This window comes from Embiotoca jacksoni, unplaced genomic scaffold (genome assembly GCF_022577435.1).
Source record: "Embiotoca jacksoni isolate LCO1_2020_lvr unplaced genomic scaffold, fEmbJac1.0.p SCAF_3, whole genome shotgun sequence".
NCBI lineage: Eukaryota > Metazoa > Chordata > Actinopteri > Embiotocidae > Embiotoca > Embiotoca jacksoni.
This window is the reverse complement of record NW_027185381.1, coordinates 3889325-3901665: the sequence shown is the minus strand read 5'-3', so window position 1 is coordinate 3901665 and position 12341 is coordinate 3889325. Positions and strand designations below refer to the sequence as shown.

The window sequence follows — 12341 nt, the reverse complement described above, 5'->3', positions numbered from 1 at the left end:
TCCAAGCGTAGCTATGTCACGGTTTGCTTTCGGTTTACATGTCTGTTTCACGCTTCGCCGTGATACCGGTTGGCACCACGTGGTCCTGTTTTTGCTGGCAGGAGCAGCATCCAGTGTGGTCGTCTGCTGCCGTAGACCATCTAATTCAAGGTTCCACGTATTGTGTATTCATAGATGCTGTGCTGCATACCTCAGATGTAAAGCGTGGTTTATCGAGTTACTGTTGCCTTTTTATCTGCTAAAACCAGTCTGGACATTTCACCACTAAAGACGTCATCAACACATTTTCTCCAAGAGAAACTCTGCTCATTGGATGTTTTTCTCTTTGCTGTGCCATTCTCTCTAGACCCTAAACGTGAAAAAAAAACTGGCACCAACAGCCATGTTAAAGATGCTGTAAAGTAGAAATGAAAATGAGTTTTAAGTTCATCACACCACAGAAGTATGGGTTGTTAACACGGCCGGCGGCGCGGTCCAGTCCGGCGGCGGTGGACGGTGCCGGTGCGAGCGGAAGATGAACGGCCGTGAGGGTGAAACTCGGATCGGCTCTGCGCTGCAGGAGAAGCGGTGCGTCTGTGAACTCGGTCCGTCTCCGGTCCAAGTTGAAACTATCCGCCGTGAAATGGTCCCTGCGGAGGTTATTGGTGTTAATCCTACCGTCTCCTTTAGCGAGGCTCTTCACGAAATCAATCCACCTCTTTTTCCTTCATCAGTAGGGAATTTAAATAGTGATGCAGCGCTGCTTTGGAGGTTCTTGCTTCCGGGAAAGATGCACTTGCGGGTGGAGGGAGACGTCATGTAGCAGCTAGCTGATGTACAACAACAATCTGACTACGGCAGGAGTAGAACTGAAGTCGAGTGGGATGACCTCTTGTGCAAATGAGCTCCAGGCTTTTATAGCATTTCACCGTGTGAGAGGAGGAGCCATGCAGAAGGTTATATAAACTGTCTGTGATCTGACATAGATAGGTTGTTGTGACGTAGATACGTTGGGTTTTCTAAAAAAAACACCTTAGCTGAAGACGGGTGAGAAACTGTTTAGCGGTCTAACTCCACATTTCAGTGCGACAAAGTTTAAAAGCTTTGCATATGCTTCCAGCAATTCATTTCACACGTATATAATGTACTGAGAAGCAAATCTTGGAATATGCTTTACATTATCTTTAAATCACCTATCGTCCCCAATCCGAGCTTGGTTTAAAATTTGACAGATCCTCTTGACTTTGTTGACATGCCTGCATGCACAAAGTTTCTGCCACGTGATTGGCTGATTAGATATATAATTTTAGCTTTAAAGAGAAGAAATAGCTGGTGAGTGTGTATTTTAGTATTACTGTCACAGCATGGATACCTTTCTTAATTAAATCATTGGGATTTAACATACATGCTAATTTACAATATGCATAGGAAGAGTAGAATTACAGAGCGTAACTGTATTATTTACCTGTAGTTACCATGTAGTTTGCAGAACTACGAATCGCACCAGTCAAATTATTTTTCTCCCTTTGCAAACAGTGTTTCCCTTCAAATTTGTCCTTTGTGATTAGGCATATCACTTAAGTTATGGACAGTTGTCAGGAATATGGTGAAGTAAGGTAAGGTTAACAGATCAGGATAAGGTAACAGCAGTATCCATGCTTGCATGAATATACATGTTGTTTTTTTTGTTTTCAAGTATTATGTTAGCAGTACTATCTCGGATTTAAAAAACAGATGAAACTGATATCCATTTACTAAATTGACTTTGGTCTCTCTGTAATTGTGACAACTGTTTTTCTTCTCTCCCAACAGTCTGCTCTCCTCCACCAGAGGCGGTCAACTTTAAAGAAAACAACACGGTGGGTGCCCTTGTGATGACCATCTCAACCCAGGAAGGGGTGACCATCGACTTTACGAACACACAAACCGCATTCAGGTTTGAAGGAAACCAGCTCATCGCTGCAGAGGTGTTAGACTATGAGGTATGGTCTTTCATGACTAAAAGCTAGAAAATGACAAAAAAATCTCTCAGTTTAGATCCCACAGAAAAATCTGTTGTATGTGACATTTGTTATGTTTGCAGAGAGAACAAACTTATTCGCTTGGCATCATTTGCACCATGACCTCCACAGAAGAAACGGTAAAACTGTCCTCATACACCAAACATGTTCAACTGTAATTGATTATCATTTGCTCTATTCTCATTTAAACTTCCAATTTGTTTTGAATAAGCTTGTCTTGTGACAGTTATAAAGGCTGCCTCTGAGGTTATTTGGGGGTTGATGACAGCTTCTCAAAAAATACTGATGCTCAGAGGTTTCAATTTGGAGGATGTTTTTATAACTTCCTCAAAGGGTGGTAAAGGTTTCTCTAAATGTTGTGAAGGTGCTCCTTACGCACAGGTTTTTAAGGGGATTGTACAAGGGCATGCAGAGGTGGTAATAGGTGCTGGGAGAGGTTTTACAGACGCTTGAGGTGTTATACAGATTGTTAAAAAGCAGGCAATTGTTGTTGATTGAAGTGGCAGCATGGGTTCTTCAGGAGGTTGTAGAGGTGCTTGAAGAAGTTCTTCAGGTGTTGAAGGACATTTTGCAGGTAATAATATCTGTTCGTCATGTTCTGTTGTAAGAAGGTTCCTTATGTGTGAGAAGGTTCCTTATGTACGAGAAGGTCTTAAGGAAAAAAAAATTGTTTCGTAAAGAGGTCGTATGAGTGGTTGAAAAGCTCCTTCAGGTGCTTGAAGACGATTTACAGGTTATTGAGGGTGTTGTAAAGGTTCTTCAAGAGGTTGTACAGGTATTTATACTGTAGGTTCTTGAGGAGGTTGTACAGGTGCAGGTGGAGGTTCTCCAGGTAACAAAGCCAGTTTTACAGGTTCAGTTGTGGTGGATACAGGTGATATTGAAAGTGGTTCAAAAGGTTCCTGGTGCATAAGAATGTTGTTCAGGTGCTAAAGTTAAAGTTGTGCTGATTCTCAGAGAAACTTCATGGTTTCGGTTGTTCCACATTCTTCAGCAGTTTATGCAGACATAAAACCTTTAGATCCTGTATTTTTTTTTTCAGACATTGACTTTGCATTTACTTTTTGGTCATAATTCAAGTTTTAGTAAAGATGCAATAAAAGTTTCATGAAACAATGATGTAAAATTGGAGCACAATAAATCACCTTAACAAGTACTGTGTCTTTATTTGCAGTTCCGAACTACAGTTCATGTACTAATAACCAACATGAATGATAACCCTCCCAACTTTGGTGAGAATTCCTATCACGTTGCTGTCAATGAGGTAAGAGTTTGATAAATACTTAACATTAATTCTTATTCATCGCTGTAAATGTTTTGGTTTATTTTGTTAAATAAAACTGAAACTCTCACTTTAATATACTATATTATATCTTACCTTACACAAGCTATACTTAATTCTATTGTTTTCTTTACAGCTGTCTTTTGTAGGCGCAACTGTGGGCACATTCCCAGCCACAGATTCAGATGGAAATTCAGGCCTCTCCTACACATTGACATCTGAATCTGTAAGACCTCGGGTTTTATTTATTTATTTATTTTTGTTTCTCGGTTGGGCCAACATTTATATGAATTCTCAGTAAACTTTTCTTTTTATTGTCATGTTATATTTCTGCAGAATGATTTTAAACTGAAATCACCTACTATCCCTGAAGTCCTCATTGAAACACGTCTTGTCTTTGACAAAATCCAAAATGCCACACTAGTATTGACTGTGCAAGTGAGTACTGCTCTGCAGATTCCACACAATGATCTCTTTTTCAGTGAAATGAAATGTTTCTCTCCGTCTCTGGAGTTTAGGCATGTTCATTCAAATGTTGTTGTTTTTAGGACACACCAATGAATGCTGGTGAGCAATCGTTCACCGCCACCACGACTATCATAGTCACTATCGTAGACGTGGACAACAGACCGCCGTGGTTCCAGCCTTGCATCAAACATGAAATGGGTGGGGTTGTGATCTGCCAGAGTGCCGGCTACACCGGCAGGGTTAACTTAAATGAACAAGAGGTGGGTCACTCTCATCGTGGTAGGACGTCATCTTGAAATTCCAGTACTGATATGGAATTGTAAGTTGATTATCGATGGAGTGAAGTCATGATATCTTGCCTGAAGTGAAGTCATTTATCGTAAGCAGCCACTCAGAGAGCTTACTGCCTGAAGGTCTGGAGAGTCTGTCTAATATATTAGAAGGCAGGGTGAAAAGCTTGTAAGTTAAAATTGTAAGATGCAGCCATCTTTAAGTAGCTTTAAAACACATTTATATTACCTGACAAAGACTATCTCATGCACACTGAGGCCTCAGTACAGCCTTAAAATCCTCTTCATTTTAAGCACTTGATTACACATGTAGGGATATAAGAATTTATTTTTCTCTGCAGACTGGAGTGTTACCACTTAAACCAGGACCTCTATTTGCCATTGACGGAGACACACTAAATGCGGCGATAACGTATTCATTCCTAAGTGGTAAGCATCTTGGATTATAGGAACAACAATGGTCTATTTCCAGTGTGGCATCTGCATCCTCAGGAATAAGTTGCTCATTATTGGCAGGAAGAAGCAGCCTAACATGTCTCTGTTTCAGGACATGAAGACGGTCTGTTTGAGATCAACGCAAACACGGGGAGCATCAGCATGCTGAAGCCAGCTGACGTGTTGGGAACAATCACCCTGACAGTGCTGGTAAAGACCAATCATTGATGTGCTTTATCCAATTCCTTCAATTGATGGTGTTATCTGTGACTTGTGCTGTAACCAAACATTTGGGTTTGTAATAGATAAAACGAACAGGAACACATTGTTTTAGCATTTAACCTAAACAACCCAAAAATGTAACAGTCTGGCTTCAGCCTAAACGCATATATTGTCTTTTCTTTAGTGGAATCTGGCTGCTACTCAGATTCGAAGATGATGTCTGTTGTTATATTTCGTCTTCTGTTAAAATGAGATGAGTGAGCGTTAACATTCTAAGATTAAACATTTTACACTTGTTTTGTTTTTTTCAACAGCTAATTTAATATGTTTTTACACTATATCAGCTCCAAGTCCACGTAAATTGTATTTTTCCAAATGAATGTATTCCATGGTAATTTGAAAACTCACTTCCAAGCTGGAAGGAGCGACACAGCTTTCTGGCAGATAATCAATGGCCTCAGGTACTGATAGTTATCCCAACTGCTTTACACCCATACTGATCCAGTGCATGCTGTTCAGAGTGTGATGAAGCCAACAGCATCACATCGTCTGCAAAGAGACAATTCTTAGGTCCCCGAACCAGACACTGTCTACCCTCCGGAGCATGCTGTGAGATCTTTATCTGAGAAATGTATATCTTATATACTGTACTTCAATCAAACATTGAAACTGGCATGCACCTTCAGCCAGCTGAGACAGATTGTCCAAAATATCGGTTTATTTTCTGTTCATCGACTAATCAAATGACTAATTTATGACTAATAAATGAGATTTGAGTTTAAATTGTGACAGTTACTTCAACTGAAACCGATTTAGGATTAAATGGCAACTCTGAGAAGGTTTTTAACCATAATTGGAATCATAATGCCCACAGATAAAATTGGCTAGAAATCTTACTAAACTGTAAAATGAATCAATTCTAAATGAAATTTAGTCATCTTCCTAAAATACAGATATTGGAGCATAGGCTGTCAAAAATTATTAGCTAAGTGCTGCTGAGGGAATTTACTTAAGTATTTCTAATATCCTAAAGTCTAAATCTTTGCATTGTAAAACAGACGTTTTTATTGTTTGAAGCTTTAATCAGGTATCTTTTTCTGTCTCAGGCAGCTCAGACGATAAACAGTGATCAATTTGCCACCACCACCGTCTCAATCAGCGTCCAGGTAAAGGGCCTCCACCCCCCTACGTTTCAGAAGAGTCAGTACCATGGTGTTGTCACTTCATTGTTTGCCCTGGCGATGGACCAGACAAACAAGGATGAGCCGCTACAGATTTTTGCCACGGATGAGGACTATGCTGCCATTGGGGTAAATCACTGACTCCAAACCCTTATAAACCTCTGTAATTGTTTGTCTCAGGCAGAAAAGGTTTATGCAAGGAAAGTGCAAAGAAACCCGACTTGGAGAATGAATCATAATGTACACAAACATTTGGCATCCAGTAGAGAGATGAAAAATGTCAGCAGAATCAATACATCATATACATGTGGAGCGATGAGGTGTGTGTAACAAACTAATACCAGCTAATACCTTGTTTCCCTCAAATCTAAGCCTGAACCCTGGAGGTATTTTATTGTAAAATCTTCTGAAGTGGTTTACTGCCACAAAAATGGAAAATTAGCATCACCAACTGTTTATCTTAATGAACCACCTGCTCATATTGGCATAGCTTTCTAAAATTTCTGTGGAATTCTGTTAAAGTTTGCAAGCTTCAGACATCCAATTTCTGTTAAATTGCATTTTATTACAAGTTAAATGTATTTTTTTTTCTATGAAGAATCATTTCTATCTGTAATAACGACTTGTACCACGTTAATACCTGAGATTTGGGAACACCTACAGCATTTATGCTTGTCAAAAGGATGGAAAAAACACCTGTAACTTGAGCTGAGAGGTTACACATTATTCCATGGTTGTCCCATCAGATGAACATCCTAAATTTGCTACTTTTCTTGGATTATGGATTTGTACCAGTTACCAAGTGAAAGCGAATACAATGAAACAGTGTATAAAATGAGCATAAGTTAACTTGCATAAGTGATTTAACTGCGAACATGTCTGTAGATATTTTTTTTACCAAGTTGGAGATGCAGTCAGAAACTCCCAATATCTCTCAGAATTACTAATATTCCAAGAAGAAAATGCAGTTTCAACCCATTGAATCGGTTACACCTTTGATGACTGATAAAGTGTTTTGGGAGTTTTCAGTCTATATAATGTACAGCACTAACCTTTTCATATCTCTTTAAACAGGGTATTAATCCACACATCACTTACTCCATTAACGGAAGCAGTGATTTCTCCATTATTAACGGCTTCTTGTTCATAACTAAGAATCTACCAGAGGACACACTCTCCATGCAAGTGAGTTTAGAAATCTCTTAAATGTTAGTAATTGATTGAACAGTATTTTTTTTATTGAGCACTAAACTCCATCTTTTACCTCCAGGTGTTGGCCCTAGACACTTCTAATGATGACACAGCAACAGCTGAGTTGTCAGTGGAAGTGAAACTAGGTAGGACGAAACCTTTATAGACATCTCAACTAAAAAACTAATAAAGCTTCCATCTCTGTTTCTTCTATGGTTGAACTCAGAAATATCGTGCAATGTACTGCATGACCGTCAAAATATATGCATGCCACAATGAAAGGGCTGTTGCTTGTACGGTAGCTCACAGGACCAAAACATCAAGTAATGCTTTTTAGTTTTGAATGAGCCAAAGAACCGTTTCTCTTTTTGCATTCCGTGCCTTTATTTGACGGTGACGGTGCAGTGACGTGCAGTCAAGGTTTGGCCAGAAGAGGATCAAGCCAGGGACTCACTGCTCCAGCCATTTGCAACCATGTGATACACATCTCAGCCACTTAGCTATTCGGTTGCTCCTCAGGCAATTTACCTATATTTCAAATTATCATCTTGTGAGTGAGACAGACTAATCTTCCCTATTAGTTGAGTTTAGTTATGCTTTTGAATTTTGCCACATATTCACTGTGACAATGTCCTGTGGTTGGTCTGCTTAAGAGTCACATGCCGCAACCTTCGTAGTGAAACACTGTTCGATTGGCAGTGCTCTCATCAGTTGGTTGGAGCACATGTTGGTATTTTTGGATCCATTGCCTGTTTGAAGCAAATTTTGGTCAAAAATAAAGCAGCAGTCAGATTCTTTCAAATAAATCAAGGCAAAATTTCACTTCAGTCTGAAGCATCTTTTGAGGTTCGGAGAAAACATGAGATGAAACCCCTCAGCTTCAACAGTGTGCTCTCCTCCCAGGTTTCACCACCACCAGTTTGCCTCTGAGCACTACAGACATTGTGACCACGACATCTATAGGAGAATCTACCACCAACAGCAAGACAACTGACAATATCGTGTCAACCACCAACCCCAGTCTCTCAACCGACAGCAGCATCTCAACTACAAAACCCAGCACAACCCCCGAGAGCACCATCTCCACCACTAGCTCGATCACTGAAGACAGTATTTCAACCACTAATTCCACTTTGACCACTGAAGGAAGCTTCTCCACTGCCAGCACAGCTCAACCAAGTGGTCAGTTCCCAGAATAGATTTATTTTTTATAACAAAAGATATGACAAGAAAAATAAAACAAAAACAAAGCGAAGCAAAAGACATCTGGAAGCGTTCTCGTTCTATTAAGTGCAAAGTGTCAACAAAGCCAAGAGACACGAGTCTACTTTCAACTTCTTGTGAGTGTTGAAGGCCACCTTGGACTAGAAAAGGTCTTGTTGACATTAAAAGCGACCAACCACAGAGCATTGCTTTGTGACAGCAGTTAGTTCTATAAAAGGTGTGACCAGATTTGAAATAGAGAGAATGAAATAGAGGCAGGGACTGTTTGCATATTCATAGATCCACGCACAATGAATGAAGGCAATAGGCTGTATATTATTATTATGCGTGGTCGAAAGCGCACGGTGGATGTGCATTTACGATACAAATCCACTTTTGCTAGCTTAACAGCAGATAATGAAAAGTGTCAGCCTGAAATCAGACACTTACACTGCACCTTTTCGCTGGGTGTAAGATAGAGAGCCCGAAAGTGTCAGGTTAAATCTAAACCAGGCAGTAGGTGATATTTTTTCTTGGATAAAACTTCTGAATGTGTAATTCTGATGACAGATGTATGTTTTGAGGGATTTAATCAATGTCAGGAGAGGGACTTTAAGATGCACTGCCCTTGGTTTTTGGTGACGCCTGTACATATTGACCTTTGTTCCTGCAGGGATCCTCCCCCTGAGTGGATACCGGGTCGCAGACATGGCAGCACTCGGTGCAACCTTGGGTGTTCTGCTGTTTGTTTGTCTGGTACTCATTGGGGTACTTGTCTATCGCCTGCAGCGGGGGAAAGCAGACTGGAAGAAGATCTATGAAGCCAGCATGTTTCAAAGTTCTGTAAGTTTGAAGGGTCGTTACAGCACTCAAAGTGAGGGCCAAAGAAACCTTAACCATCCAGACTTATCCCTGTCCAACTCTTTGATCTCAACTCGTCACAATACAATGGAAGCCAATTCCCACCATGTGATGAAAACAACAACAAAAAAAGACCATTATCTTACTTATCTTGAAATGTATCTCAAAATAATGAGAAACTTCCTCAAACGAATGACTTGGTATTTCTAAATCATGAAGATACTTTCTAAGAATAATGACTTAATATATCAAATTATGAAAAACTTTCTAAGAATAATGACTTTGAAACAACTCAAAATAATGAGTATCATTGTTCAAATAATGAGAATTATTATTTAAGTAAGAAGAAACTTTCAAAAAATAATGACTTCCATCAAACATTTAAAATACCAAGCTATTGTTTGGACATACTAAGTCATTGTTTTCAAAATGTTCTCATTATAATGACTTATGTGATCTTTTTTTTCATCACATTGATGGAAATGGGCTTCCATACATTGTTGTCAGTGTTCATGGCTCTAAGAAGACTAATTATGTTCACCTCACTCTATTTAGGACTATCTTTAGAAGATAATGTATGTACACATGCACTGAAGAAATCTAAAAGTGTATTGGAAAAATTTCTGCTCAATGGATTTTTAGGTTGTTAGTTCTGTCCAACACCTTCATATGGACTTCATACTGCTGCTCTTTAATTGAAGCATAGTTCACCAGTGGAACTTCAGACTGTTAATCTTGTTTGTACCTGTCTTCTCTGCCTGACTGTACTTCCACAGCTGGGTCACGGCTCAGGTGATCAGAAGAAGGGTATTCAGTATACCAACGAGGCTTTCCAGAAGGATGAAGATGGAGGCAGTATGGGCTCAGGTGGTCCAGACGGGAGAAGTGTGATGACTGATGGAGAGTCACAAAAAGCAGCGTGGGACATCTCACGCGAGGAGGCCATCCTCAGGGCGACTGCACCGCTGCACAATCTGCTGTCTGATAACAACAGCGACATGGGCTCGGACGGGGGCGACAGCGAGAAGGAGGTAAAACCCATTCTGACCAAGGAGCGGCGCATGGAGGAGGGATACAAGTCAGTTTGGTTCAAGGAGGACATTGACCCTAATGCCAAGGAGGAGGTGGTCATCATCCCAGACAACGGAGAGGGCAACAGCGAGGAGGAAGATGAGGATCGGTCCTCCAGCAGCAGAGGCAGCGAAGCTGGCAACCAGTCGATAAAACCCCCGAAGGTCTTCTTTGCCAATGCAGATCTGGACAGCGGACTCGGGGTGAGGATGGATTATCCGACAGACGACTCAGAGAATGATGATGAAATGACTGTTCATCTGTGACAGGAGGCATAAGATGAGGACACGGAAGGAACCACCCATAATAAAATCCTATGATGATTAAGTCAGCAGTCACTCTTGTAACACTCCGCCTTATCAGTCCATTACGCAGCACGCAGGACACTTTATGGAATGGTTTATAAAGCCATTTATGAATCTGAATTATTTAAATTAGAAATACTGTTGATAATTGTGAAGGTTTACATTTTAAGTCAATTCAAATTTTTGCAGCCTTTTGTCAATGTCATAATGAATGTAGCAAAACCCAATTAACAATATTAATCTCTGAGTTTTGAGGCCGAGATGAGAGTGGTAGAAATAAAGGAATTGAAACCACTTGTTGTGTAGAGGCCTGGTGGATTTTGCTGAGGGGGTTGATCGTGGGTCTATCATGGAAGGGTTTTGAAAAAAGAAAAAAACATAATCTAGCACTGTACTGATCACTGAAAACTGTCTTGGCTAAAAGAATTCAAGATTTGTTGGTATGTTTATTGGAGTTACTGGTATATTGGTTAATTATTAACTGTTTGTGTTGTTGTTTTCAATGCTGGCATGTCAATAAAACTACAAATGGGCAGAGAGAAATGGCAGGTAATAAAAACAGAAACATATCACCTGTTGTTAGCGTCTTAATAATTAAAGCCTCCTTGCTGATACTGACGAGTGTAAAACTTTATTACAGAAACTGACAGAACTCTGATCTTCTCTTGAATAATTCAAAGCGGTTATCAGAAATGTTCAGTAGCAGTTGAACTGAAGAAATAACTTCATTTCTAAACCTTGTCGTGGTCCCCAAAACAACATCAGAACCAGAACTCTTTCTTGATTTGGTCTTCAAGACAGATTGAGTAAGCGATGAAGACCATTGGTTAGGAAGGAGACCAAAAACCCAATGGTCACTCTAACAGAGATAAACAGAGACCCTTGTTGTCATTTCCACGTGCTATTTTTCATATCCTAGCCCTTAATGCCGTGGCTGACTTTGGCACTACAGTGTAGCCATGACAGCCTCAAATACATTTGCTAATAGAAATTAGTTGAACTGCTTCCGCCAACCAGTCAAGCTGCAGTTTACCTCCAAGTCTGTCCAGACTCACACGTGGTGGAGACAGAAGGAATCCTTTCATATGTTGACATGCTCGGCCAACAAACTTCAAAGGTCCTAAAAAAACAACACTGCACACAGTAGTGGGAGGGAAGGTGTAACTCAGTATCCAGCACACGTACAACATTACAGCTTCTATGTGCTTCATGCAAATCCGGGTAAACTCCTGTCCTCAGGCCAACATGTGGAGGCTTATGGCCCTATTTACAGTATGTACCCAGCTCTGCACAGGCACCTCAACATTTGCACGAAGCGCGAGGGGATTTTTTTTTTTTTTTTTCCGTACTTGCACTATATTTAAACTTTTTGTGGATTCATGTGAACAGAAGGTGTGTTGGTAAAGATGCGCAGGTGCAGTTCAATTTCGGTATTAATCTCGAAGTGAACTTGCGCCTGCGCCTCCACCAGCTCAAACCACAGCTGTGTTCCTAGTTGCATATTTTTTCTATTTATTTTCTGTACGCCTTACAAACTATGTACACACAGTTTTGATGCCCATACTCATGGTGGTTCGATCCTCGGTCCTTCCTAGCCATATCAAACTGTCCTTGGGCAAGACAGTGATTGCTCCAGATGGCAAGCGTGCATCTTGCATGGCAGCTCTATTAGTGTGTAAAATACAGGGAAACAGTGTAAAGTGCTTTGTGACTGCCAAGGTGATAAAGTGTTATATAAGTGTGAATCATTTACAGCAGGTCTAAGAGCAGTGCAGCTGGCACAAGTTTATTTTTGTGGCTTCAGTGTTCAGAGCACACATGAAGAGACCAAT

The 12341-nt window shown here is 40.3% G+C and overlaps 1 protein-coding gene across 1 annotated transcript; it reads left to right on the top strand.

Annotated features, from left to right (window-relative positions):
• Positions 1–617: 617 nt before the first annotated feature.
• On the top strand, positions 618–11045 carry cdhr5b (cadherin-related family member 5b). Its single transcript, XM_069162803.1, has 14 exons — positions 618–935; positions 1792–1961; positions 2063–2119; positions 3175–3264; positions 3419–3508; positions 3619–3720; positions 3831–4010; positions 4382–4469; positions 4588–4685; positions 5804–6007; positions 6953–7063; positions 7149–7215; positions 8946–9115; positions 9910–11045. Exons 2-14 carry the CDS (start codon positions 1854–1856, stop codon positions 10468–10470), a joined length of 1926 nt encoding a protein of 641 aa, XP_069018904.1. The 5' UTR covers positions 618–935; positions 1792–1853; the 3' UTR covers positions 10471–11045.
• Positions 11046–12341: the final 1296 nt, after the last annotated feature.

Coding starts and splice junctions, on each gene's coding strand:
- cdhr5b (XM_069162803.1), top strand. CDS start 1,854: ATGACCATCTCAACCCAGGAAGGGGTGACCATCGACTTTACGAACACA. Junction 1,962..2,062: donor CAGAGGTGTTAGACTATGAG/GTATGGTCTTTC, acceptor TTATGTTTGCAG/AGAGAACAAACTTATTCGCT. Junction 4,686..5,803: donor CAATCACCCTGACAGTGCTG/GTAAAGACCAAT, acceptor TTTCTGTCTCAG/GCAGCTCAGACGATAAACAG.